General features: G+C 50.0%; 12 protein-coding genes across 12 annotated transcripts; 6 read left to right on the top strand and 6 right to left on the bottom strand.

The window, feature by feature from the left end:
• Positions 1 to 728: 728 nt before the first annotated feature.
• On the bottom strand, positions 729 to 1571 carry N7519_010319 (actin-related protein 2/3 complex subunit 4 family protein; the record flags this gene model as incomplete). The annotated part of the gene is made up of 7 exons (XM_057297092.1): positions 729 to 737; positions 792 to 836; positions 889 to 1195; positions 1258 to 1308; positions 1369 to 1434; positions 1490 to 1518; positions 1569 to 1571. 7 exons carry the CDS (start codon positions 1569 to 1571, stop codon positions 729 to 731), a joined length of 510 nt encoding a protein of 169 aa, XP_057144974.1.
• A 325-nt stretch (positions 1572 to 1896) lies between these two features.
• Positions 1897 to 3733, top strand: N7519_010318 (ubiquitin-specific protease UBP6; the record flags this gene model as incomplete). The annotated part of the gene is made up of 3 exons (XM_057297091.1): positions 1897 to 2369; positions 2419 to 3620; positions 3672 to 3733. The coding sequence occupies 3 exons, from the start codon at positions 1897 to 1899 to the stop codon at positions 3731 to 3733; spliced, it is 1737 nt and encodes a 578-aa protein (XP_057144973.1).
• Positions 3734 to 4052: 319 nt separating this feature from the next.
• On the top strand, positions 4053 to 4967 carry N7519_010317 (PaaI family thioesterase; the record flags this gene model as incomplete). Its single annotated transcript, XM_057297090.1, has 2 exons — positions 4053 to 4472; positions 4590 to 4967. The coding sequence occupies 2 exons, from the start codon at positions 4053 to 4055 to the stop codon at positions 4965 to 4967; spliced, it is 798 nt and encodes a 265-aa protein (XP_057144972.1).
• A 763-nt stretch (positions 4968 to 5730) lies between these two features.
• On the top strand, positions 5731 to 7855 carry N7519_010316 (putative MFS drug efflux pump; the record flags this gene model as incomplete). The annotated part of the gene is made up of 8 exons (XM_057297089.1): positions 5731 to 5883; positions 5936 to 6014; positions 6069 to 6127; positions 6182 to 6338; positions 6392 to 6771; positions 6823 to 7195; positions 7258 to 7388; positions 7445 to 7855. The coding sequence occupies 8 exons, from the start codon at positions 5731 to 5733 to the stop codon at positions 7853 to 7855; spliced, it is 1743 nt and encodes a 580-aa protein (XP_057144971.1).
• Positions 7856 to 8090: 235 nt separating this feature from the next.
• On the top strand, positions 8091 to 10802 carry N7519_010315 (ribonuclease P/MRP protein subunit POP1; the record flags this gene model as incomplete). The annotated part of the gene is made up of 3 exons (XM_057297088.1): positions 8091 to 8429; positions 8498 to 9271; positions 9309 to 10802. 3 exons carry the CDS (start codon positions 8091 to 8093, stop codon positions 10800 to 10802), a joined length of 2607 nt encoding a protein of 868 aa, XP_057144970.1.
• Positions 10803 to 11105: 303 nt separating this feature from the next.
• On the bottom strand, positions 11106 to 12047 carry N7519_010314 (Mic19 family protein; the record flags this gene model as incomplete). Its single annotated transcript, XM_057297087.1, has 4 exons — positions 11106 to 11498; positions 11605 to 11652; positions 11723 to 11780; positions 11989 to 12047. The coding sequence occupies 4 exons, from the start codon at positions 12045 to 12047 to the stop codon at positions 11106 to 11108; spliced, it is 558 nt and encodes a 185-aa protein (XP_057144969.1).
• Positions 12048 to 14071: 2024 nt separating this feature from the next.
• On the top strand, positions 14072 to 15613 carry glkA (glucokinase glkA; the record flags this gene model as incomplete). Its single annotated transcript, XM_057297086.1, has 2 exons — positions 14072 to 14254; positions 14312 to 15613. 2 exons carry the CDS (start codon positions 14072 to 14074, stop codon positions 15611 to 15613), a joined length of 1485 nt encoding a protein of 494 aa, XP_057144968.1.
• Positions 15614 to 16246: 633 nt separating this feature from the next.
• Positions 16247 to 17410, bottom strand: N7519_010312 (uncharacterized protein; the record flags this gene model as incomplete). The annotated part of the gene is made up of 1 exon (XM_057297085.1): positions 16247 to 17410. The coding sequence occupies one exon, from the start codon at positions 17408 to 17410 to the stop codon at positions 16247 to 16249; it is 1164 nt and encodes a 387-aa protein (XP_057144967.1).
• A 1510-nt stretch (positions 17411 to 18920) lies between these two features.
• N7519_010311 (MDR family MFS transporter) lies at positions 18921 to 20985 on the top strand (the record flags this gene model as incomplete). Its single annotated transcript, XM_057297084.1, has 4 exons — positions 18921 to 19352; positions 19414 to 19793; positions 19843 to 20269; positions 20338 to 20985. 4 exons carry the CDS (start codon positions 18921 to 18923, stop codon positions 20983 to 20985), a joined length of 1887 nt encoding a protein of 628 aa, XP_057144966.1.
• Positions 20986 to 21254: 269 nt separating this feature from the next.
• Positions 21255 to 21590, bottom strand: N7519_010310 (uncharacterized protein; the record flags this gene model as incomplete). The annotated part of the gene is made up of 2 exons (XM_057297083.1): positions 21255 to 21392; positions 21423 to 21590. 2 exons carry the CDS (start codon positions 21588 to 21590, stop codon positions 21255 to 21257), a joined length of 306 nt encoding a protein of 101 aa, XP_057144965.1.
• A 631-nt stretch (positions 21591 to 22221) lies between these two features.
• Positions 22222 to 22704, bottom strand: N7519_010309 (uncharacterized protein; the record flags this gene model as incomplete). The annotated part of the gene is made up of 1 exon (XM_057297082.1): positions 22222 to 22704. One exon carries the CDS (start codon positions 22702 to 22704, stop codon positions 22222 to 22224), a length of 483 nt encoding a protein of 160 aa, XP_057144964.1.
• A 1216-nt stretch (positions 22705 to 23920) lies between these two features.
• N7519_010308 (Mpv17/PMP22 family protein) lies at positions 23921 to 24697 on the bottom strand (the record flags this gene model as incomplete). Its single annotated transcript, XM_057297081.1, has 3 exons — positions 23921 to 24073; positions 24131 to 24547; positions 24602 to 24697. The coding sequence occupies 3 exons, from the start codon at positions 24695 to 24697 to the stop codon at positions 23921 to 23923; spliced, it is 666 nt and encodes a 221-aa protein (XP_057144963.1).
• Positions 24698 to 24868: the final 171 nt, after the last annotated feature.

Genomic DNA, 24868 nt, shown 5'->3' with positions numbered 1-24868 from the left:
GTATTTATCACGACGCACTTTTCCCGCGATGATTCACTATGTCCACGCACCTGCTCCGCAATAACTGAAATTCCACACCCCTCTCGAAAGTATTTCCATTTCGTCCAGCTTTGAGTTAAGCATTTATTTACCACGCACTAATATACCCTATACCTGCTTTTCTCCACGCGTCCCACCCAGACAATATTTATTCTCCACGCACTCCTCCCTTGTCCAGTAGTCCACAGATACCTAGGTAATCGTCTCCCTGTCCTTGTTTGACTTTTTCCTTAGATTACGAATTATTGTCATTGTAAATAGACTTGGATTTACATAATAGACTGTTATTAGCATAAAACGCGTCCCCTCAATGATGTCCCTTGGCCCTGTTAGGTTGCTCTGAGCCATAGATCAAGGTTGTCTTGGAGATATGTATTATGTCACTGTTGTTGAGAACCTTGTTTCTTCTCCTTCATATATTATTTTATTGTTATGGAGGTAATTCCCGTCTTGATGGGAAGTACCAGGTCAGCAGTAGGCTAGCATACTCGGTGAGGCACTACGCCGGTGGATGGGTTACTTTGCTGCAAAAAGGAACGAATTAAACCTGGACAAAAGACATCGATCGACGGACATCGGTATGAGGTTCACTCTTAATCAATGCAAGCCTATGTTATCTGTACAGGAGTAGAAAGTGGGAAACACAGGACCATTCATTATTCGGAATCAACAAGAAAACGCTGGGCAATTTAATCGAACTAAACGACAGTCAGCAAGTGAGTCAATGGTAGACAATTCAATAAAAAACATACCGGTGTCAGGAAAGACTCGGCAACAAATCGAGCACGGGCATTCAACTAATGAACTGTTTAGTAACCTGCGACGGAAACGATGCATCCATACACATACGAAGAGCTTCATCTCCGAAATCTCCTTGTCCACCTCTTCCATGAATTCGATCACAAAATCAATTAGCTTGTGGGTAAGCATTTTTTCCGTGTGGAAGTTCGTAATGAGGAAACTGATGTCATATCCCTCCACTGGCTTCCGGCGCAAAATGAAGAACGATTCCGCTCGCTGGGTGAGGAACCGAGTAAATTTGTGGACAAGAATGTGCTCGATCTCGTCTGCCTGCTTGATTCTGATACTTATGCGTACAGAATTGTAGCTTGGCTCAATTTTCACCTTTTCATTTTCATTCCTGCTGATGTGCAGCCTGGAAAGCCATCAATACGCATGACCAATGCGACCTTGGGGAGAAATGAGGGTCAGACGTACGGGTTCAGTAGGATCTCGGGCGAAGAATTTGCCTCAACCTCTGGGCAGTTGCTGGTGGAAGTGAGTATATTAGCATACTTCATGTCAAACATTTGCAGCATGTCAACCTACTGCCGCTCCGATGTCTGAGAAGCGAAGTTGGAGATCGTAAGAGCCGCGGTCAAAGAGGACCGAACACTAGTAAAGTGTGAGCAAGCTTGCCGCTGAATAATTGTCAAAGGTCGAAACACACGCCTGGAGGTAGGGCCGGAGAGATTGACTCTGATAATCAATTAGTATAGAACGGGCTGGCTGATTGGAGCTGTACCCACCATGGTGAGGGGCGTTTGTCGAGGCCACGAGGATGCAATGGTCACAGAGGATAGGACGGCAGGGAGCTGGTTGAGAAGCAATTGAAATTAGCCCGTGGTGAGACCCTTCAACCCAAAGAAGTGAACGAGAAAGGCAGTTCTCTGGATAACAGGTTGTTCTAGGCAGAAGAGGAGTTGACGTCGGGGTGGGCGGTGATGATAGTGGTTGGGCGGTGAGAAAGCCCCCACGCTTCCTCATCCCAGGCTGTTTACCATTTGCCCCAGCAATCGTAAGCTCTTTCAAGCTCTTTATCTTTTTCACATCATCCATCCCTACAATTTATTGAAAATGGCAGCTATACCGAGTATGTATGGATGTATTGGCATCCCCTGCACCACTACTAACAGATACACAGTTATTGTCAAACACGCCGGCAAGCGCCACGAAGTCGAGCTCGATCCTACCTCGAACGGTGAAACTCTCAAGTACCAGCTCTTTTCCTTGACTGGCGTGGAACCAGACCGCCAAAAGGTTTTGGTCAAAGGTGGCCAGCTTAAAGATGATACACCTCTTTCGTCACTCAATGCCAAACCCGGGCAGATATTCATGATGATGGGCACCCCATCGGGAGGTCAAGGTTCTGCTGACCTTGGTCGGCCAAAGGAGGCCGTCAAATTCCTTGAAGACATGACTGAGGCTGAGGTGGCACGACAGGAGGGTGCCATCCCTGCCGGTTTACAGAACCTAGGGAACACATGCTACCTCAACTCTTCCCTACAAACCTTGCGGAGTGTCCCGGAGCTTCAGGAAGAGCTCATGCGGTATCGGCCAAGTGGGGGGAGCTGGACAGTCGAGTCTGTCAGACCTCAGCAGCTTTGGTATTGGTGGCCTTGGAGGTTCTCGGGATTTGGCCGCTTCTTTGCGAGATCTGTTCAAGCAAATGTCCGAGACCCAGGAGGGCATTCCTCCACTGATGTTCCTCAATGCTCTCCGAGCCGTCTTCCCTCAATTCGCCCAACGTGACCGAAATGGACAAGGATACTCCCAGCAGGATGCCGAGGAGGCTTTCTCCCAGATCTTGAACCAATTGCGGACCAAGTTGACCATCACCGAGGGTGAGGGAGAGTCTGCCACTACGACCTCATTCGTGGATAAATATCTCGCGGGTCAATTCGAATCTGTCACCGAGTGTGAGGATCCCGCCGCTAAGGAACTTGGGGAGCAACCCAGTCAAACTTCTGATGTTTTCTATAAACTTGATTGTCATATCGGAAAAGAAACGAACCACTTGCAGGATGGAATTTTGGCCGGCCTTGAAGAGCAGATTGAGAAAAACTCTCCTCTTTTGGAGCGCAACTCTGTGTACAAAAAGCGTTCTCGTATCGCACGACTGCCCAAGTACCTCACAGTTCACTTTGTCCGATTTTACTGGAAGCGCGAGACCCAGAAGAAGGCTAAGATCATGCGCAAAGTGACATTCCCTGCCGAATTGGACGTTGTGGAGTTTTGCACCGATGACCTCCGAAAGCAGCTCATCCCTATTCGTGACAAGGTTCGCGAAATCCGCAAGGAGGAGCTGGAAGTCGAACGTTCTCAGAAACGTCAAAGAGTTGCCGAAGAGCGTGCGGAGCGACAGGCAAAAGAGACCAACCTGGGCGAAAGCGTGGAGCCAATGCAGAAAAAGAAGGCTGCTGAGGAGAACAAGTCCAAAGTCAACGACAAGGATGGCGATAGCCAGATGGAGGAAACCTTCAAAACTGATGCTGAGTACGAAGCAGAAAAAGCCGAATCTATCCGCATCGCGAAGAGAGAGCTCCAAGAGCTCGTCAACCAACGGGGTGCTGGAGACAGCGGTACCAATCAGTCTGGTCTGTATGAGCTTCGTGCCGTGATTACCCACCAGGGTGCGAGCGCCGACAGCGGTCACTACACGGCATATGTCAAGAAACAGGAGCGGGATGATCCTCAGACAGGCAGCAAGCGCCGCGAGACGGATGACAAGTGGTGGTGGTTCAACGACGATACAGTTACTGAGGTTGAGGCACAGAAGATCGAGACCCTTTCGGGTGGTGGTAAGTGAACCGCATCCTACAATCCAAGATCATTTCTAATGACATATCTAGGGGAGTCACACTCCGCACTCATTTGCCTCTACCGTGCGATTGAGCTGCCCAAATCCGAGTAAATGGGTTTGCCTAAGCATCCGTTCACATTTGAAAGGAATCTGCAAATGTTGCCTCTAGATGAATAGAAACGATGAACATGAATGATGCTCGTCTCAAACGCCTTAACTGTTTCCAATTGATTGTCTTACGCCTTGCAAATACGCATTCTGTAGTCCTCGTCTATCTTTAGATTTCTTCCACCTGGAGACCTCGCGCCTGAGCAGTGACGACACATGACTAATGACAAGTACACGTGACCTGATTGAGCCTCGGCCCGGATTGCCCAAAGCTCCAATTAAATCAACATCCTAATTCTAGAGGAATGGCAATGTGACCACCATGACACATTACCGCAATATCCTCCAGTTGGCCCTTCGCCGGTACTCGATACAGACACGAACTTCTTGGCGACCAGCGGTCCGAAACGTCAGCACCGCGGCACAACCAAATGCCTCACGAGAACCATCGCGTTGGACGCGCCGTCTGATCTATGGTGGCATATTTGGAACCCTTGGCGTTAGTACAGGGAAATGGCTGGACAACAAAATTGCAGCGCCAGCGGTGCCTGGGTCGTTGGAAGATCAAATGGAGATTCAGGAAATCCAGCGGGTGTTTGATATTGGACTCCCCATTGTGCAGGAGCTGCGTCGTAACCCCGATTACGTCGAAAAGGATGTCTACGAAAACTTTTCGGATAAGCACAAAACTCATCGGCTGACGTCAGGCCCCTTGGCTGGCAGTAGGGGCTTGGGATTACAGGTTGGTCTCTCGTTTTCTCATTAGGGTCCGAGGCATGTCCATCTTACATGAATGCCGGACCTTTTGACTGCCGAACCTCGGGATCCCGCTTTGTCTAACTATTCTCATATTTGACAGAAAGTTTTCTGGAATGACAAAGAGAAGAAACTCATTAGCGTGGTCTTCTTGGGACCAGGCCTCGAAGGCTGGCCAACCATGGTCCACGGTGGCGCGCTGGGCACTGTGATCGATGAGAACCTGGGGCGCGCAGCCATTCGGCATTTCCCAGCGCGCACAGGTGTCACTGCCAACCTCGAGCTCAACTACCGGGCGCCGGTCCACTCGGACAATTTCTATACCCTGCATACAACCCTAGATCAGGAACAGAGCACAGACACCAAGGCATACGCCAAGTGTGAGGTCCGTGACATGGCAGGTCGATTATGTGTTGAAGCGACAGGACTTTTTGTTGTCCCCAAGACACTCAAGCTGAGCAAGGTTGGGGAATATTTCTGAGCTGCAGAAATATACACACTTTTACTGCTGGACGGCTTGAAGTCTACGAATACGCGGCTTTCCTCGATCGTGTGGCTTCTTCCCAGCTTCGGCCGAGGTTGTAATAGACTCAACACCGGCCTCCTGGTCCCCTTGGGAAGAAGTCAACTGAAAAGCAGGAAGCTAGCAAAGGGAAACCAGACCTCTTATATGAACTATTTATGTACAAGTATGCGCTATCTGATGACTTCTTACAGATACAATGTCTCTTGTACATCCAACGAGGTTATCAATTCTGTACTAAAACTTTCCCGGTGTCTTGTTCCTTTTTTTTTCGGATTTCGGGGCTGATCCTCATTCTGGCATGGGCCTCCGGAGTGCCCCGTAGACTCCTGAACCAACTGCCTCCACCTCCACGTTTCCTCCCCCGCATTTCCCTAGCGTCTTTGGCCAAGATCACCGTTATGTATGAGGGAATTGCCAAGCTGCCTCGGTATTTTCTGGATTCCAAGCATTACTGTCCCGGCTATCTAATTCAACGCTCATTAGCTTGTTTTTTACTTCCCCACTCTGATTCATTACATCCCCGAGGACACTTCTATGACATACGCCAACTGGTTTGAGCTCAAATGAATTTATATCCTCGTATCCTTTCTTCGAACTCTAGATTTAATTTTCAATATCGTCCACATTCCAGTCGAATTCGAATTACATCCAATTTTGTTTGTGTTAGGGCCAGTCCCCCATTTGTTTACGATTGTGCTGCCCCTGACTCACGCTCACAATGGCGGAATCAATTCTTCAATCGAGCCAGCCAGTCGAGGAGAAGGCTGTGATGCAACATCACGAACACATTGATACTTCACAGCATGGTCACCAGGAAATGACCAGACCGGGCTCGGAGGAAGGTATGCATGAGTCTGAGAAGGATATCCCGGTAGGATTCGGCTGTACAACTTGCGGTTGCAACAATACTGACCATTAGAAAGATGACCTTCCGCCGCTTCATGGGATTTACTGCCATGGCTTTCTTGTGGACTGGGAGTCAGATCCCGGTATACCTCTTTGGTAAGTCGAAAACAACATGAGAGTTATGATATAATTTTGATGCCTTCTCGATAGGCGGTATCCCTCCCTACATTTATGGAGACATTGGTGGAGCAGACCGATGGGTCTGGTTTGTGAGTATATACGCATTGAAGTATAGGGTGATCGACTAACGAGCTTCTGCTTAGGTTCTTGCAAATTTGCTCGGCCTTGCCGGTGTATGCCCTTTCGTTGGGTCTCTATCAGATCTACTCGGACGCCGCCCAGTCGCTATTATTGGAGCATCTCTGATAGTTATTGGAATGATCATATGCAGCACAGTGCACACAATGAACAACTTCATCGGTTTGTATTGCCCGGATAAGCAAGCCTATAGATATTCGCTGACGTGGATACAGCGGGAATGGCCATCGCTGGTGCCGGTGCCGGGGTCAATGAACTGACAGCACTGGCTGCAACCTCCGAGATGGCGCCGACTCGAAAGAGAGGAGTCTATGTGTCAGTCCTTATCTTCACCATCCTACCATTTTGCCCGTCCGTGCTATGGGCCCAGCTTATCGCGTATCACAGCCATTGGCGCTATGTCGGTGCGTTCTGTGCTGCATGGAGCGCCTTTGGTCTATTGATCACTATTTTGTTCTACTTCCCTCCGCCACGAGTCAACTCAGCTGGTTTGAGCCGGAAGGAGATAATTGGACGAGTCGACTTTGTTGGTGGATTTCTCAGCATCACTGGTCTCATTGTCTTTTTGGCCGGCTTGCAATGGGGTGGATATATGGTATGCTTGGAGTCATTTCGTCCGGCGCTATATCTTACTGACACGATTTAGTATCCATGGACATCTGCGCATGTCCTGGCACCATTGATCATCGGGTTCCTTCTGCTTGTTGCTTTTGCTTTCTGGGAAATTTACGGAGCTAAATACCCCATTTTTCCATCTCGCCTCAAGCAAGAGCCTCGAATCCTTGGACTTACCCTCGTCATTACTTTCATCTCCGGTGCCAACTTCTTCTCTGTGCTTATGTTCTGGCCCACGGAATCGTTCAATGTCTACGGTCATGACCCAGTGGATGTGGGTGTCCGCAGTATCCCTATTGGCTTTGGGATTATGGCAGGAGCTTGTATTGTGCTTGCGCTGCTAAGTGTGCTTCGTGGGCACAACAAGGAGCTCTTGATCGTTAGTAGTGTGCTGATGACTGCAGGTGAGTTTCGTCGATGGCTACGAGAGTCTCCAAAAAGCTAAATTGTTTTTTTTCTCAAACAGGATGTGGTGCAATGGCTATCGGCCGCACCGATAATATGTATCAGCTCTGGGGAATTCTCATCCTTGCTGGCCTTGGAATTGGAGGGATTGTGGTGCCAGCCTCGATTATTACCACAATCATTTGCCCAGACGTGAGTTGTCTTGCTGGATGGGAGGGAATATGCCTACTGACATTGACTTTCTCTAGGATCTAATCGCCACTATTTCTGCGCTCACACTCTCTATTCGCGTGGTAGGCGGTGGCATCGGCTACACCATTTACTACAATGTCTTCATCTCGAAGTTTGTGCCAGCGGCAACACATTACATCGGTGGTGTGATGATGAAAGAACTCAACATCACCGACGTCAAACTGATTGGTGAAGCAATTGAGCTGACAGGTGAGTCGTTGCTGGGCGAGCTGCGCACAATCCCTGGTATTGCTGGTAATGAGACTGCATATCAAATGGTAGTAGGGGCTGGTCAGATTGCATATGCTGAGGGATATAAATGGGTATACTATGTCAGCATTGCATTCGGTGGCGTCTCCATTGTGGCCGCCTGTTTCTTGGGCGACATCCAGAAGTATATGACAGACCATGTTGCCGTGGTAATGTGAGGGCATATCCCAATTGCGATTTATGCGAAATATTCTCGCTTCCAGGAAATATCTTAATTATGAGAACAGTGTCTCTAAATGTGATGGGAAGATATCATACAACATAAATCAAGAACGAAGATAATAGTAAAAGAGCCGTAAATAAGATCAACATGGGGCTGCCGATCATGACGCGCCAAGCCCGGCAACTTTTTTTACTCGCGAACGTCCATACACGCAACTTCAATCAGCAGCCATGACATCCCACCCTTCCGCCAAGCGGAAACCTTTCGCTCCCTCAGGTCCACATGGCGCAGCCGGGGCATCTCGCAAACGCGCCAGAACCTTTGATGCACGCACCTTGGCCGTGCAGTCGGCCGACGCCGCCCTCTCCGCCACGGGCGAGCTCGATGTCGCTGCCTACTCTGCAGCTCGGGCATTTGAGATCCAGGCTCTGGAGGAGGGGATGCAGCGCTCGAAGAATGCGCTCACGACCCGAGCCTTCCAAAAAGTTCCCCGCTCCCTGCGGCGGCGGACGGCGAGTCATAATGTGAAGCGAGTTCCGCGGAGGTTGAGGGCTCGAGCTAAGCGAGAGGTATTTATTGACAATAATGTACGAATTGGCAATGGCCATTGACTAACCCGCTGTCTCAACCATGTTAGATGGCCGAGGATAACACACCTACTGTGACGGCGCGCAGACGCAAGCCATCCCGAATGATGCGCATTCGACTCGATACCGCTCGGCGGCTACAGGCTATAAACTCGAAAACAAAGGCCCGACGGGCGGCCGCAAAACTAAGGCGCGACCAAGAGAACCAAACTTCGTTGGAAAAGGAGGGAAGTCATGCCTTCGATATTGCGCCACGAGTTCCCAAGATCAAGAAAAACAAGCTGTCGAGACCTCTTCCCGCAGAGCCTAAGTACCGCAAGCGCCAGAGATCCAAGACATGGCTACCTACTCATCTGTATCATGCAAAGCGAGCTCATATGGCGACGACAAAAGATCCGATTTGGCGTTTTGCTGTTCCATTATCCCCCACCGAGAAAAGCTATCGGCCTACTCACCGTGCTCGAGGCGCCCGGGGTGCCGTGGCGTGGGATATGAGCTATATGTCTACTATTCAGTTGGAAGGAGCGGAATCAGCTATCCAGGCTGTCCTGATGGCAGTAGGTGTCAAGGGGGACAACGTATGGGGCAGCAAGGGGAAGAAATGGAGAGCCGGGACTCGGTCTCTACAGGCCTGGACTTTTGAAAAAGACCATACGAAACGTCCAACTGCACCGGTGACATTGATATGGTGTGCCAAGCAGGAAGATGTTGAGATGGTTGATGCCGACGAACCTCAGCCCAAGTCATCTAAGAAAGATCACCGAAAACTCTGGATTAGAGTCCATCCTTCGGCGTTCCTCCAGCTGTGGACGGATGTCCTTGCGGTATCGAAATCGCAAAACCCCCCCTGTCATGGTCGAGGACCTACGATTCGAAATTGGCAGTATTGAGATCACAGGGCCAGGGTCAACTGAGGCCTTGTTGTCGGCATTGAAACCGATTATTGGGCCAGGTGGTAATGCTTCATCACCACAGAGCCCGGAAGCCATCTGGCCATCTCTTTTGGGGGTCTCGAATCCGTCCTCACTACCGCATAATGCCCTGCTCTCTTTTGCTATTTCAGATCCTCGCCTGCACTTCCCGCCACGCACACTTCACGCCCCCGACAATGAATCCCACATGAATGACCTAGCTGTGTTACTTTCTACATGGCATCCGGACAAAACACAAGGTCCCTCTAAGCTGTTCGACCGATCCACTCGGTTAACAGCGGCTCGTCAGCTCCCGAGCCAGAAGGCTGTCAACCGGCGCCGCACTCTTGCCGGTCCCGGTGAATATCCGCCATCCCAACCATCAGACCCTCAAATTCCGATCATGATACTCGCGAACAAGCCACATGCCCGGGCCAAACGCAGCAATGCCCCAGGGTCCTGGACCGTATTACTACCGTGGAAATGTGTTGTCCCGGTCTGGTATTCAATCATGTTCTACCCACTATCCAGCGGAGGAAACCCATTGCTTGGCGGGTTGAAGCAGCAGCGGCAGCTTGCTTTCGAAGCAGGCGAGGCCTGGTTCCCTGGAGATTTCCCAGGAACACGAGCTGGCTGGGGATGGGATCAGCGCGAGACCGAGAAATCACGACGTGATTGGGAGCGACGTCCTAAGGGGCGACGTCCCGAGTTTGATAACATTTTATTGGGCGATGGTCGTCCAAAAGGCGAGATAGGCCATGGGTGGGCGTGTGACTGGGAAAGGCTCCTTCAAGGGCCGAAACAGGACGATGCTATGACAGAAACTGCCGATGGTAGCTCAGTCAAAAAGGCAACTGCCTTCAAGGAGGCTGAGAAAAACGACCCCACTACTCCCATCATCCCACCCCTCGATATTCACAACATTCGTCTTCCTTCGGCTGATACCTACCAAAGCCTGAGTAAGCTCGACACAGCATCCGTCGATGTCTCCACCCTTGCCACTGTCTATCTTTCTCTCACCACACGTGGCACACCCACCCCCCGTGCGCGAATCTACCGGCTTCCTACAGATCCAGCTCTACGCCAGAAATGGCTCGATCTTGGCTCGGCAAGGACCAAGAAGCCTGGACAACCGAAGCTCTCTAAGGCAGGAAACACTGCGCCCGAATCTGAAGAGGCTCGGCGTCTTCTTGCCAAGGCTCTCATCTCAACTACTGATGGAGAACCTGACTCTGAGCCATTGGAAGTACCAACCGAAGACGATCTGATTGGTTTTGTCACTACAGGAAACTATAATCTTTCCGAAGGCAAAGGGACAGGCATTGGGTCTATCCAGCTTTCAAAGGTATTGGCACCCGATGTCAAGCTCTCTGAGAGAAGAATGTGTATTATTCGGGCCGCAGGGGAGAAGAGCGGGCGTCTAGGGGTATGGGAATTTGTATGATATCAAATTTGATGAACCTTGCCCAGCAGTGGAGATGCCCAATTGTGGTTTAGATACCACCTCTGCCCCAGTCACCGGGTACTTGGTAGATTTTCTACTAGCAAAAGAATAGCCCTCCCAAGGGTTAAACGACGAATGTCCACTGTCATCCATGGATTAACTCTATCCTATTCAGATGAAAACAAATGGAACAAAGAAAAATGCCCGTTCTATACATACAGTACAGCAGCTCTTAGCCCAAAATCAGGTGCCATAAAATGTAGAGACTTCATATCAAGCCGCTGTATTCCCGAACCCACCAATCTAACCCACAATGCGATCCACGAAAGCAGCCTCCATACGCGCAACCTCACGCTTGAAAGCATCAACCTCCTCCCAGCAGTTCAACGGCCGGCGGTCATTCAATTGCAGACAGCTAATAACATCGGAACGAGCCTTAGCAACACCATCATCGAGCTCCACAAGCTTCCTCCGTCCATCAAGCTTGCTCCGCAGCTGCTCGATTTCGGCAGCTACAGAGTCGCGCGAGATATCGCGCTTAACGACAGGCTGTGCAGCGGCAGCGGGCTCCTGCGGCGCGGAGTCTGTAGGAACGGGGTCGTGGTGGCGGCCGGCGAAGGGGATCCGCGGTGCGTCCAGGTTCAATGAGCCGGCTGGGTAGCCCGAGGTGGAGGGGGGCGAGGGGCGCGGTCGCTGCTGTGACGGGCAGGGAGGTGGTGTCTTTGGACTCGGAGATGCGCTTCTCGATCTCGGCGAGGGTTTGCTGCTCGCGTTCGCGGAGGCGCTGCAGTTCCTGCGCGACGCGGTTCTGGATCTCCAATTCCAGGGCTTTGGCGCGGGTGGAGTCGGACTGTTTGGTTGGTGGATTGTGAGATTCTTGCATTGAGCTGGGGATTTGCTTGTAGCCTCGTCGTGCTTACCTCTGAGTTCGATTGGAGTGCATCGACTAGGTTTGAGGAGAATTGGACGGGAGAGTTGCTGTGCATGCATGGTTAGCGTGGTCTGTAGGATGCTTTAGATGAGCTCCTGGCTGTCGCAAATGCTGAGGGAATCTTGAGAGTTCGTTTATATCGACAGGAACCATCTGCCCTTCGCAATTGGCGCCAATTGAAAGGTAGTTCCCGTTCTCTCCACCATCAAGCACGAAATGCCGCGGAAACTGAGATTGAGGTCGGAGAGCAAATACCTGGAGAACACATGTTGTGAGCCAGCCGAAGCCTCAGGCTTAGAGTTTCCAGCACCCATTCTTGGACAAAAAGGACGAGTCCTGTTAAGATAGATAGACAGTGATGATTCGAAATGCCCGCTCACACCCGTTCAGTTCGGAGGATGTTGGAGGTCACGTGGGTTGATTAGTCATCTTCGCAAGGCGTGGGCGCCAGTTGCCGGCTAGTCTCACGATCTCAACATGCATCCTAACAATCAACTACGGTCAACTATATATGATGTACATTGATATAATAGTCGAGCGATATTACGACTTTCTTTAACAGCAGTAGGCCACTCCACCGACAGTGAAGGACCCGGCGCCAACGACTTCAAATACCAAATGCAGGTTTGCAAACAAGATGACGTATTGCAAAGGAGATATATGACGGAACCAGAGAGCAATACTTGGGATGAAAGAGTCCCGAGGTCTTGGTCTGGGCTTAGTCAATTCTTCAATGCTTAACTACATGTAGTAAATGTCCACGGGTATTGCTTAAATGGGGTTGGTGTGGCTAAAAAGGTTATACCAGCCACGATTCCGACACCTCAACGCTGTATGATGGTAAAGCGAACGCTGCGTACTTGGTTTCTGCAGATCCTATTGATATATAGACATATAGGCGACATATTCTGGTGATTCTAGTAGGAAAAGGCAAGTTCGCCTGTACATGGGAAGAAAAAGCACTGTACAAGACAATGTGCCGTATGTTGTATAGACAAAGAATAAGATTGACTACTACGCTAGCGGCATAACTAGTCTCCAGACAAACAAGGTATGACCATGGCCCCTAAGGCTTGGGTTATGTGTTAAATTCTATCAATCACAAAGCTTTATAGCCCTAATTCATGCTCGACGAATAGTACTAAATCGAATCAGTGCAAGATGTCAGACCTCTGAGGCTACATTCAAATGCACATCATAGTATTCTGTTCTGGTTATGAACCAATTGAACTTCCTTATATATACTTCCTTATATATAGTGGGAATTAAAAATGGAATAGTGTTGTGACGGTTAGGAATTTCGATGGTTGAAAGACAGGCGAATCTTACGTAGAACCTGTTCCGGTTGGGAAGAAAAGAAGAATACATATGTACCCATGGAACTACTCCGTACACAGTACGGAGTGCAAATTTATATTAATAAGAGAAAAGCCACATGTCTCATCATCTCCATGGGGTTTCAGACATCCACACTCGGGATTCCGTGCATTCGGTTGACCATTTGGCTCTGGGGCCGAGTATACCGGGATGGGGCCGATCTATCCCGATCTCTATGATGTAAAGTGTGCACATACATCTGTTGTACATCTGCGTATAAGCGCGACATAAAATGTCAATTTTTTTCAAATCACCCAAATCAGCATATGCAGGCATATACATTTTGGGATGCGCGAAATACCAGGGTTATCCCCCGATGTGGGATTTGTATATTCCCGTCCCTGCCCCAGTCTTAACCTGTGTCGCTCACCGGTGAAGTTCGGGGGAAATATGCAGGTTGAAACGATTGACCAGTAATGATGTCCCCCCACATTGCCAAAGTCTGCCAAAATTAAATGTTTCTGTTCATGGCGTCATGGGGAAAAAAGGGAAAAAAAAAAGGCTACGAATGCCCTAGGAATGTAGAGGCTGCTTTCGGTCATAGATGGGATCGGTAGAATACTCAAAACAACATTGAATGTTTGTTGATTTCTCCATTCAAAGAATTGAATTGAAAGCGTATAACAACTATAAGATATAAAAGAATAAAGTAACATTTCTCTCCGGTGAACCCGGCAATTCCCCAAATACCCTAAAAGTACATTGTAGATACTTCATTACCAGTGGCAGTTATTACGGCGGGAAAAGTACTGCCAAGGTATCGGACTGGGGACTGACCTCATGGATACCCCCCTCCGTCATCCCACCTTTTCGCCCAGGTGAGGTTCTGTGTTTCGTGTCTTATTTCTTCTCCCGCTTTTCTTCTTACCTTCTTCTTCCCCTACTCTTTCCCCTTCCTTTCTCCCATTAGCCGGTATCTCAACTCTCTACCCAACCCGGCTATCTCATTTCTTGTCCCACCATGTCTTCTTCACTATTGGACCAAGCTACGCGCATTGCGCGTGACTTCGACTACCCCGCCGAGAAAGTGCAGCGCGGGGTTGCCGAGTACATCAAGCAGTCAAACGAGGGCTTGACCAAAGAGGGCACCACTTTGAGCCAAATCCCTACTTTCGTGACTGCGGTGCCAAATGGCACAGAAAAGGTATGAAGGCATACTAATTTTCCAACGGGAATTGCGTGCTGATTCTATCTGGTATAGGGTCTTTACTTGGCTGTTGATCTCGGTGGCACTAACTTCCGTGTGTGCTCGGTCCTCCTGCACGGCGATACCACCTTCTCCCTCACCCAGTCCAAGATCTTAATTCCTCGGGAATTGATGGCCTCTGGCACATCAAAGGATCTCTTCCTATTCTTGGCCCGTCAAATCGAGGCATTCCTTCGCATTCACCACAACGAACACTTCGAGGCCCACCAGCTCCGCCGACGGGAGGGTAACACCGAAGAGGACCTGTTCGATCTGGGCTTTACCTTCAGTTTCCCCGTGCGCCAGTGTGGTATCAACCGCGGAACACTGATCCGTTGGACCAAGGGCTTTAATATCCCCGATGCGGTTGGTCACGATGTTTGCGCGCTGCTTCAGTCCGCCATTGATGAGTTGGACCTGCCAGTACGTGTGGCTGCGTTAGTGAACGACACCGTCGGTACTCTCATGGCCCGCTCATACACCTCGCCAGGCGAGACTGGCACTTTTATTGGTGCCATTTTCGGAACCGGTACCAACGGTGCTTACGTGGAGAAGACCAAGAACATCACCAAGCTCCAGCACATGAAGGATGCCCACTTCGAAGACTCCACAGGCGAGATGATTATCAACGCTGAGTGGGGTAGCTTCGACAACCACATGAGCGTTCTCCCTACCACCGTGTTCGACGATGAGCTCGATGCCGACAGCAACAACCCCGGTGTGCAGATGTTTGAAAAGCGTGTTTCGGGCATGTTCTTGGGCGAAATTCTCCGCCGCGCGCTCCTGTCTCTCCACCGTGCCGACCTGGGATTGTTCCAGGCCAACAAGGACTCCAAGGTCGTCCTTCCTGAAGGATCCATGCTTTTCCGTCAATGGGGTCTTGACACCAGCATGCTGAGTTTAGTCGAAGCTGATACCAGCGAGGACTTGGTGGATGTGAAGACTGCATTGAAGGATCACCTCGAGATTGAGAACCCCAGCCTCGAAGAGTGCCGGGCTGTGAAAATCATAGTTCACGCCATTGGAAAACGTGCCGCTCGCCTGAGCGCTGTCCCGTTGGCTGCTATTGTCGTGCACACTAACAAGCTTCAGACTGATGATATCATCGACATTGGTGTCGATGGCAGCCTCGTTGAATTCTACCCCAACTTTGAAGGGTATTTGCGTGAGGCTTTGCGCGAAGTTCCCGAGGTTGGAGCTGCAGGCGACAAGAAGATCCGTATTGGCATTTCCAAGGATGGCAGCGGTGTTGGCGCAGCTCTGATTGCGCTCGTCGCTAACAAGACCGAGGGCTTCGAAATTCCCCGCGAGAACTAAATGACCGGACTATCCCATGGCTCCCTTCATTTACGTCTTTTGTTGGTTGCAACTCTTCGTTTTTCACGACCTTTACAGCGCGCTGCCAACCCCTTCTCTCCCCCCAGCGAATTTGAAAGCTGGCTTGGTCGACCTCCCTGATGTTACTCAAAATCTCCGACCTGCCACAATCCGTTACCCCGAAAACAAATACCCTATTCAAGTTCTCTCATCTTTCGCTCATCCAAACCCATGGCAACTCTGTCAGCTGAAACCAAGATTCAGATCTTGATGGCCAACTTGCCAACCCGCGAGAGTTCCCTACCTGCGGGTGCGGACATCCACAATTACCGCACCCCATTCAGTCTACTTCCTATAACAATGTCACATTATATTAGGGCTGGACTTTTCATTTGAAGTCGCAGAGACTTCCTTCGAGGCCTTCCCGGCGTGGAACGGCATGCGATGACAGTACATTGCATTGAACTGACTTCTACACCCATTGTCATCTTCATTTCTTGTCTATTTCTTATTTCACAATTCCATTGCTTTTTAATGAACCTCTCCAAGTAGGTGTACCAAAAGGCGGATAAAAAAAAAGATATTTGCACTAGTCCTACTGGCATTATATCTTCTGAAACATCTCAAAGTCCCCTATTTACTAGGCTCATATCCAATAGCCCGAGGTGCCTGAACAAAGTCGATATGGCCAGCCGAGCCCGTCAGGAAGGACGCCTTGCCACCATTGACACTCGGATCAATCCCAATGAAGTTATTGGGGAACCCAACATCAAAAGTAGTCGCTGCCTCCAAAAACTCAATCTGCTTATCTGTAAGCCGAATCGACAAAGCCTGGATATTGTCATGCAGATGCTCAATCTTGCGGCCTCCAATAAGCGGGAACACATTCGGCGCCTTGCAAAGCACATAAGCTAACGCAATAGTAGTGACCGACTCAATCCCATGCTCAGCAGCAACAGTGGCCAACGCCTCGGAGATATGCCTCTCCTCTTCTGTCTGCTCAGCACCCATTACATTGCGCAGACCCTCACCCGTCTTATTCCGCTCCTCGACCTGCTTAGCAGTCTGGAAATGACCACCACCAAGCACATCCCACGGCGCAAGCGCCATTCCGAAATGCCGCGCCATGGGCAGGATATCGCGCTCGAAGTCGCGGCGCATCACGTTCCACCGCCCCTGGTAAATGGAGAAAGGCGTTTTGCCGTGCGCGCGCGCATATGTGTTCGCCGCAGAAACGATCCACGCAGGAGAATCCGAGATCCCGAGGTACATGACCTTACCCTGCTCGACGAGGATGTGGAGGGAGTCCATGATTTCCTCGATGGAGGTAGTGTAGTCCCACCAGTGGACGTAGAGGACGTCGATGAAGTCGGTTTGGAGTTTGCGGAGAGAGTCACGGACGCTGAGGATCATGTTACGCTTATGGTTCCCGCAGGCGTTAACAGTGTTGCCCTTACCGAGCGCGTGGCTACGGTAGTCGGTTGTGAACTTGGTGGCTAGAACCAGTTGGTCGCGGTTGTTGCGTGCGGCCATCCATTCGCCGAGCCAGGTCTCGGATTGCTCGTTCTGGTAGTTGTTTGCTGTGTCGATGAAGTTGCCACCGGCGGCGACGAAGGCATCGAGCAGTGCGAAGGATTGCTCTTTGCTCATGCTGCCCATGAATCCGCTCCAGGCGTCGCCGATGGACATTGCGCCGAGCTGAAGGGGGGAAACGCGGACTCCTGCGGTTGAGGAGAGAACCCGGTACCGACCAAGAGGGGTGGCAGGCTCTGGTGCAGCTCCGAAGATTTCTTCCATTGTATAGTTGGTGTAATGTAATGTTCTTGTTACGAAGATTGTTGGTGGTGGAATGAAGTATTCTGGTCGGTTGAGGTGCCTTTTATACTTGGGCTTCTTACTTTCGCTAACGGAGTTAATATCTCGGTGCTAACCTTGGAAATACTAGTTTCGTCATCGCATTGCACCTATTAACCTTGGTGCTCGGAATTAAAGCTTACTCGCAACTATATCTCCGTTTATATTGTACGGTCTACTAGATCAGACGTGGAGTTGTGGTCTGTCGTGCATAAGTCCTTAACACTGCCCTCCCCATGGAAAGCTATGGGTATTCCCTGGAATATAGATATCATCGAGGGCTCATCATAGGAGTGCAATGCCAGTATAGATCGGCTAGGATAGGCCCTGTATATACTGTACTCGGGCCATGTAATACACCTTTGAAACACCCCTAAGAATTGGGCGAAGTACCTTGTGACCTATATTGGTTGATTTATGCTCTTAACAAAACGAGTATGGCCATATCAAGAATCATCAGAGAACTATGAAGCATAGCACAACGTAGGAACAAAGACAAGCTTAACCCCGATCTCCGAGTTGCTTCCGTGGTTCCAAGCCGCACTAAACCCTATCCCGTTAGAGTCATGTCAGCTTGAGCTGTCGATCATTTGAGCCTTTCACAACATTGTAAACTCCGCAATTACATATAACGCTTTGTTCATCTGGAGTAAACCCTTAACCCCTTCCTCCATTTCAAACTGCTCGGTCGGATCCAATATTTATCTTTCCCCCCCTGTTTTGTCAACAGCGGTGTACTCGTAATCCGTTGCAGGAACAATGTTTCTCTTTGTGGGATGCTCGAGCAAGGGGCAATGTACTATGCACATCCCCCTGATCGCTGATTGGCGAACGACTGCAACCAAAGACTTGTACATCAGTTCATGCAACAATTAAATAATTGATCACGCTGGTCCTTGCATTCTCCTGACTGCAGCCCCACCTATCCAAACTGAACTGGACATTTCGTTTGTGTTCAAGAGCACATTTTAACTCAGACCCTGTCAAATGCGAACAGCTCCGTTGTACTTTCTGATGGCTTATGATATTCGGGACTAGTGCGACTAATGATAGTTGCATAACCGCTTTGTCAACTGTTGCTATTGAATACTAATCGACTAGGTGGCTCCTTGGGAACTAGACCTCGCTGCCTAATTACGAAAGCAAAAGTCTGCAGGATATGCAGCTTAGTGGAGGATCTCATGTACCACATGGACTCCTGAAATATGATCACAGGGTTCTGCGCAACCTGGATTGGCCCTTTTCTCCTTCCCAAGAAATCCACAGGCAAGGTTTCAGATGAGACCTGTACGAACTGGTTGTGTTTACAAGGTCAACCTTGGCTTATTTCTTTGTTTCCTTTTAAAACTCTGTATTTTCCTCTTCCTGTTCATATGCCCCAACTTTCGTTAATTCTTACTACGGGCTTCTTTTGATTTCTTAGTACTGCTGGTTATTTCCCCTTTTGTTCATCATGGGCTTCCTTGATGCCTTCAAAGTCAAATCTCGCAAGGACGCAGATGGACCTGGAGACAGAGCTGAGCACAACACGGAGCAGAATAACCCGCCACCCAATGATGACACCCATTCCGAGTCTGTGGGTCAAACTTCAAAGCCCTCGAGTGAAAAAGAGAGCACTCTAGTCGATGAGCATTTGATGAGAAATGCGACTCCTAATAATGACACCGACAAAGAGCTTGCAAGCCGTGACACCCCAACGCCCGTTCACAACGACTCCAACAGGGAGCTGGTCACCCAGGAACCATTAGACAAGCAGCCAACACCAGAAGAGAAAAAAGAGGACGATGGCGCAGAAACGCCGAAAGACGAGGAAGAGTACCCAAACGCATGGAGATTGACTCTGATCAGCATTGCTCTCTGTCTATGCGTGTTCTGCGTGGCATTGGTATGCACTACCAGTTTGCTTTATTTGGATGTTCCTATCCAGCTAACACTGAATCCCCTAGGACAACACTATCATCGCAACAGCAATTCCTAAAATCACTGATCAATTCAACTCACTCGAAGACGTCGGCTGGTACGGAAGTTCATATCTCCTGACAACATGTGCCGTGTCCCTGATGTTTGGCAAACTCTACACATTCTACTCAATCAAGTGGATATACCTGATCGCGCTCTTCATTTTCGAGGTCGGCTCGCTTGTCTGTGCTGTCACTCCCACCTCGGTCGGACTCATCTGCGGCCGAGCCATCGCCGGACTCGGAGCGGCTGGTCTTTTCTCGGGCTCTATCCTCATCATCAGCAAGAGTGTACCCCTGGTCAAGCGACCTGTGTATACGGGTCTCATTGGCGCGATGTTCGGCATTGCCAATGTAGCCGGTCCTCTGTATGTTGATCCTGTTTCTTGATTGCCGAATTATGCTAACTTACGGCAGTATGGGAGGCGCGTTCACCGACCACCTTACTTGGCGTTGGTGTTTCTACATTAACCTGCCCCTTGGAGGAGTGACTTTCTTCTTTGTGTTGTTCTTCTTCCAGACACCGAAAGCCATCTTGAAGAAGAACACCTTTAAGGAACAAATCAAGGAGCTGGACCTGATTGGTTCCTTCTTTTTCCTGCCCTCTATCATCAGCTTATTGCTTGCATTGCAATGGGGTGGCACCAAGTATGCGTGGGGCAGTGGACGCATTATCGGCCTATTTGTGGTCTTCGGCGTCCTCGGTCTCGTCTTCATTGGCATACAGATCTGGGCCGGAGACCGGGCAACCGTCCCGCCGCGCCTTATCAAAAACCGTAACGTTTGGGGCTCGTCCTGGTATGCCCTTGCTCTTGGCGCTGCGTTCTTTGTCTTGACATTTTATGTGAGCACTCTTTCCCTTTAGTTCCTCCTTCCCACTCGTCCCAATCAAAGCGCTAACACTTCTTTTAGCTCCCTATCTGGTTCCAATCAATCAAGGGTGCAACCGCCTTGAAATCCGGCATCATGAACCTGCCCATGATCATCGCAGTTGTGGTTGTCTCTATCCTGGCTGGTGGCCTCGTCACCGCTTGCGGATACTACACTCCCTTCATGATCGCCTCGGCCATCATCATAACCATTGGCGCAGGGCTCCTGACGACTCTGGAAGCAGACTCAAATCACTCCAAGTGGATCGGATACCAGGCGCTCTTTGGTATCGGTCTGGGCTTGGGCATGCAGCAGCCCATGATCGTCGCTCAGACTGCCCTGAAGGTCGAAGACATTCCTAGTGGCACCGCTATCGTCATGTTCTCCCAGACTCTTGGTGGCGCTATTTTCGTCTCGGTCGGGCAAAATGTGTTCCAGAACCAGCTCGTCCACAACTTGGCTAAGTATGCGCCGAACGAGGACGCCGCAAAGATCGTCTCTGTTGGCGCTACTATGCTCCGCACTGTTGTTAGTGGTGATGCCCTGCAGCGTGTCCTGGTTGCCTACAATGCTGCTATTGTGCAGACTTTCTACGTTGCTGTGGCAATGGGCGCATTGTCGCTCGTTGGGCCCATCTTCGTTGAGTGGTTGTCTGTCAAGGGCAAGAAGGTCGAGGTGGCCCCTGTTTGAGGCTTAAGTTTGGGCTGGGAAGGATTTTTTCGTGCACATTCTTAATTTTCGCACCGCTTCTATCTTTTTCTTTCTGTCTTCATGGATGGTTTACGGAGTATTGCACTAGGCCATATGCCTCTATCTTTCTATTGTTTATGATAATTCATGCGTACATTAATATCAGATAAAAAGCCCAATCAATATCATTGCTTTGCGCGATCGAATATATCTTTTGAATGATTGCTAATTTATTTCTCGACTGGAAGAGAAGCCTGTCTCCATCTCGCTCAGAGACCTAGACCAGAGTTATCGGTTTTCTTCACTGCTTGGGTCTGTGTAATGGAGGATCCAGCGAAGGGTTGATCCCAGTAGCGGTCGCGCGGTGTCCCGTAACCATTCAACTCAATAGAAGACCCCGGCGTTCTCTAGAAATGCACATACTTTCCGTTACCTACAATGCCGTAAGCCGTGCGTGTTCTGTCCCGGTTCCCCCATTGCCGCATATACTTTTCCAGCTTGGCGAAAGGCGTCTTGGATTCGTTGGCTCCAGGTACTTTTGCCTCATTTCTTCTCTTGGTCAGGCCTCTTGCACTCAATGAACAAGCAGGTATTAATGCGTCCATTTTGAATATTCGTGGTGGCCTTCGCATGGGAGCTTTCAGACACGGAGGTTGCTCTTTGGAGCCCGTAGTTGGCGTTTACAGGCCAATAGAACGCAAGAATCTGCGTCCGGAGACGATAACACGATCTTCGCAACATCCTGGCTCAAGCCTCTCAAGGTATAGTCTGATCAAAGGATCTTGGTTGTACTATATATACAACCAGGTAGTTATAGTATTCTCTCAAGTAACGCTTCTATCGTTGCCTCCCCCCAATTGTCCCCACCCAGTCGTCGTTGGTGGTCGCCTGGGACCCATCTTCCTGCAACGGGGCGGCGACAAGTTGTTGGACTGTGCCCTCCATGCTGATGTGGTTTGGTGAACTAGCCCGCGACGATCTACGGCTGTCCAATGAATCACGTCAGAAAGCACGCTAGGACTTTCCGATCGCGATCCCATCGAGCAGTCGCCATCGTAAACGTCGGACTCGGTGTCACTATCAGCATGGGGACCCTCAGAAGGGAGCGGTCCCGGGTCACGAGCCTTCCCTTTGCCGAGCTCCTGCGGATGGAGATCAAATGCATGCCCACGGGAGCCTGGTTCCTGGCTTCCCACGACGTGGCGGCGCGCAATACCCACAGGGTGGGTGGAGGACTCAAGCAGTCGGAGCACTGCGAGTCCGCACCTGGCTGTCCCTTGTGGCTTGCATGGCCGCGGCAAGCATAAGATCAAAGTTTTTGACGAGGCCTTTGAATCGGTCCTCGGCACCCGCAAGGCGTTTTTGACGCTGCAGGTTAAACCCATAAGGATGAGCTTGACAACACAAAGCAGGTTCCCCACGCAGTGCACCGATCCTCTTCAACTGGAAGTTGGGCGGATCCTGCTTTGGCCCTTTGACGTAACGTATCCTAATGACACACTCCAAATCTTCCACAGTAACTGGCGTGTGCATCGGCCCACGTAACCGGAGGTCCACATCGCCCCATGCTACAAATTCCGATCCTGTGTAGCTTCCCGATCTGATCATGTCGCCCACCCGGCATCCCGTCGCCGTTTGTAGGACCACGCCAAAGAATGTGATGGTGTTTGTCCAATGCCAGTTATCATGTATAGCATCTGACACCCATGCAATTGCCATATCACATTCCGAAATTTATAGAGACATGGGCTTGCTGTGCCAGAGCACTTCGGCGGACTCTTGCCACAGGGTCTTGAGCGTCTCTTCCTCTTCTTTTACCACCTGCGCCCATCGCCCGATGGAGCAAGGCGGATGCGGGCTAGGTGTAGAAGGGAAAAGCCCAAGAGTGACCCCTACAAAGTCCAAATGGGTCACCATGGTCTAGAGAGGCCAAGCTTCCCACAACATCTCCATGAGACCGAAAGTGAGCGGGGAAAAATACCTCTCCATCACAAGGAAGACCACTCAAAGGTTGAAGAACCAGGCTGGAGAGAACGGTCCAACCTGGACGTGGGTCTGGAGCGCACGTATATGAACCTTTAGGGGTAGATTGTGCGAGGCTCGCAAGCGTGGGGAGAAACCACGCCCTTAGGCGTAGACGTAAGCAACGGACATCGAAGGGAGCATCAAGATCGGGAAGAGCACGCATTAGCGAGCTCATATTGAAGGTGTTATTCGGGCCCGGCAGGACACCCGCTAGAGAGGACATGTCGAGAGTCGTATCAGGCAGAGGCAGTGCACAAGTCATCGAAGACATGTTGAATCGTACTGCCGACGTGCGACGTTAAGGAAATGGTCAACCCTAAGGTACTTGACAGCGTCTGAGTTATTTTCGATGGGTCTCCCCGGCATAGTTCAACGTCTGTGAACTGTGAAGGGGGGATAATACCCTCTTAGCTGGGTCGTTACTCGTGGCAACAACATGGCACTGGAGAAGGAACGACACAACGAACCATCGGTGGCAGGTTCAGGCGATGACCTACCGGAGGAAGGTGCGGACCGCGGAGAACGGGACTTATGACGTTGAAGTGAGGATAGTCTGGGAGAAAGAATGAGTCCCAAGTGGGGAGAAACTGAGGCGTAAGTAGGTGTTCGAAGAATGAGACTTAGAAAGTGCACAGCAGATTTCAAGTGTGTAGTATATAGTGTATAGTAGAGAAGACGTAGGAGGATATAGATCAGCTATTCACGGCAGTTTATATCGTCGGCCTTGAAGAAGCGTTAGAAAATTATATCGATATGAGATTCGCAGTAAAGTGGTTTGCGATAGACCTAATATATATTGTTGTCAAAGTAGAAGCATTTGGTCTTTATTGGTAAAAACGCTTGACATATTATTGTAACAATTCCTTTGATAATACAACGCTGAAGTAGCACAGAAGCAGAACTGACAGACCTAAACCCCAGCATATAAACTCAGATACACCCCCCAGATCACCCCGCATGCGCTTCCAAAGACCACCCGTCGATCTACAGGAATGACTGTGTACATTAAGACCGAAACGACAGGCCGGTACTTCAGACGGGCACTCATAAGAGGCCAGAAATCCTATACAAGTCAGCATCTGTGTAATCAACACCGTTGTTCAACAGAAGAGCAACTTACCAAAAGAGCCAAATCCCAGGACTTCGCCAGAGTCTCTCCCTTCAGCAGATTGATGAGAACCACAAATAGCACGAGATTTACAATTGAGGCAGCCGTCTGATCAAAGAAGAACTTCATGACAAAGCTACGCAGCCCAGATGTCTGCGCTCGCGGCGCCCATCGGACATGTTTCTCCTTGTCCTTGTGGCTAGGGAGCAAATCCTCCTGGCGAGACCGTGAAAAGAGAGAGAGCCATGAGCGGGGAGAGAACAAAGATTTCAGTGACCGAACACTGAATGCATTTGAGAGTTCGGCGCGCGTAGGAAATCCTGGATAACGCGCTTCAAGGGCGCGTTGCCAGTAGAAATTGGGGGCCACAATTAAGAGGCCGTAGCCCAGAAATTGGAGCAGCGCCGGCGTGTTTAAAGTGAATGGAGCCTGAGACTTTGTTAATTCTGTCATGTTTGAACACACAGCATAGAAAGTCCTTACTTTGCTGTGCCTTTGATCGATCAATTGTGCCAAAACATTAGCAAGGGCATTGAGAACCGTCGCTTGCACGAATGTCACAATTAATGGGGAGGTCATATTGGATATGTCCCTCCAACCAAATCCATGTAAATATCAATGCCCAAATGTACACAAATGGAAATGAGTCGAGAAGAGCTTGCCAAGTTGCGCAACCGTGTCCTGAGAAGCTAGCCGGTAGGGGGCGGATAAGGCTGAGAGATTAAGCGACACTTGGATGTTTCAACCTTT

The sequence above is a fragment of the Penicillium mononematosum genome (assembly GCF_028829835.1).
Source record: "Penicillium mononematosum strain IBT 11891 chromosome Unknown utg000005l:1.0-9366267.0:1.0-9372171.0, whole genome shotgun sequence".
In the NCBI taxonomy this organism is placed as follows: Eukaryota; Fungi; Ascomycota; class Eurotiomycetes; order Eurotiales; family Aspergillaceae; genus Penicillium; species Penicillium mononematosum.
Note: the sequence above shows the minus strand (reverse complement) of the source record. Positions and strands in the feature narration are given on the sequence as shown.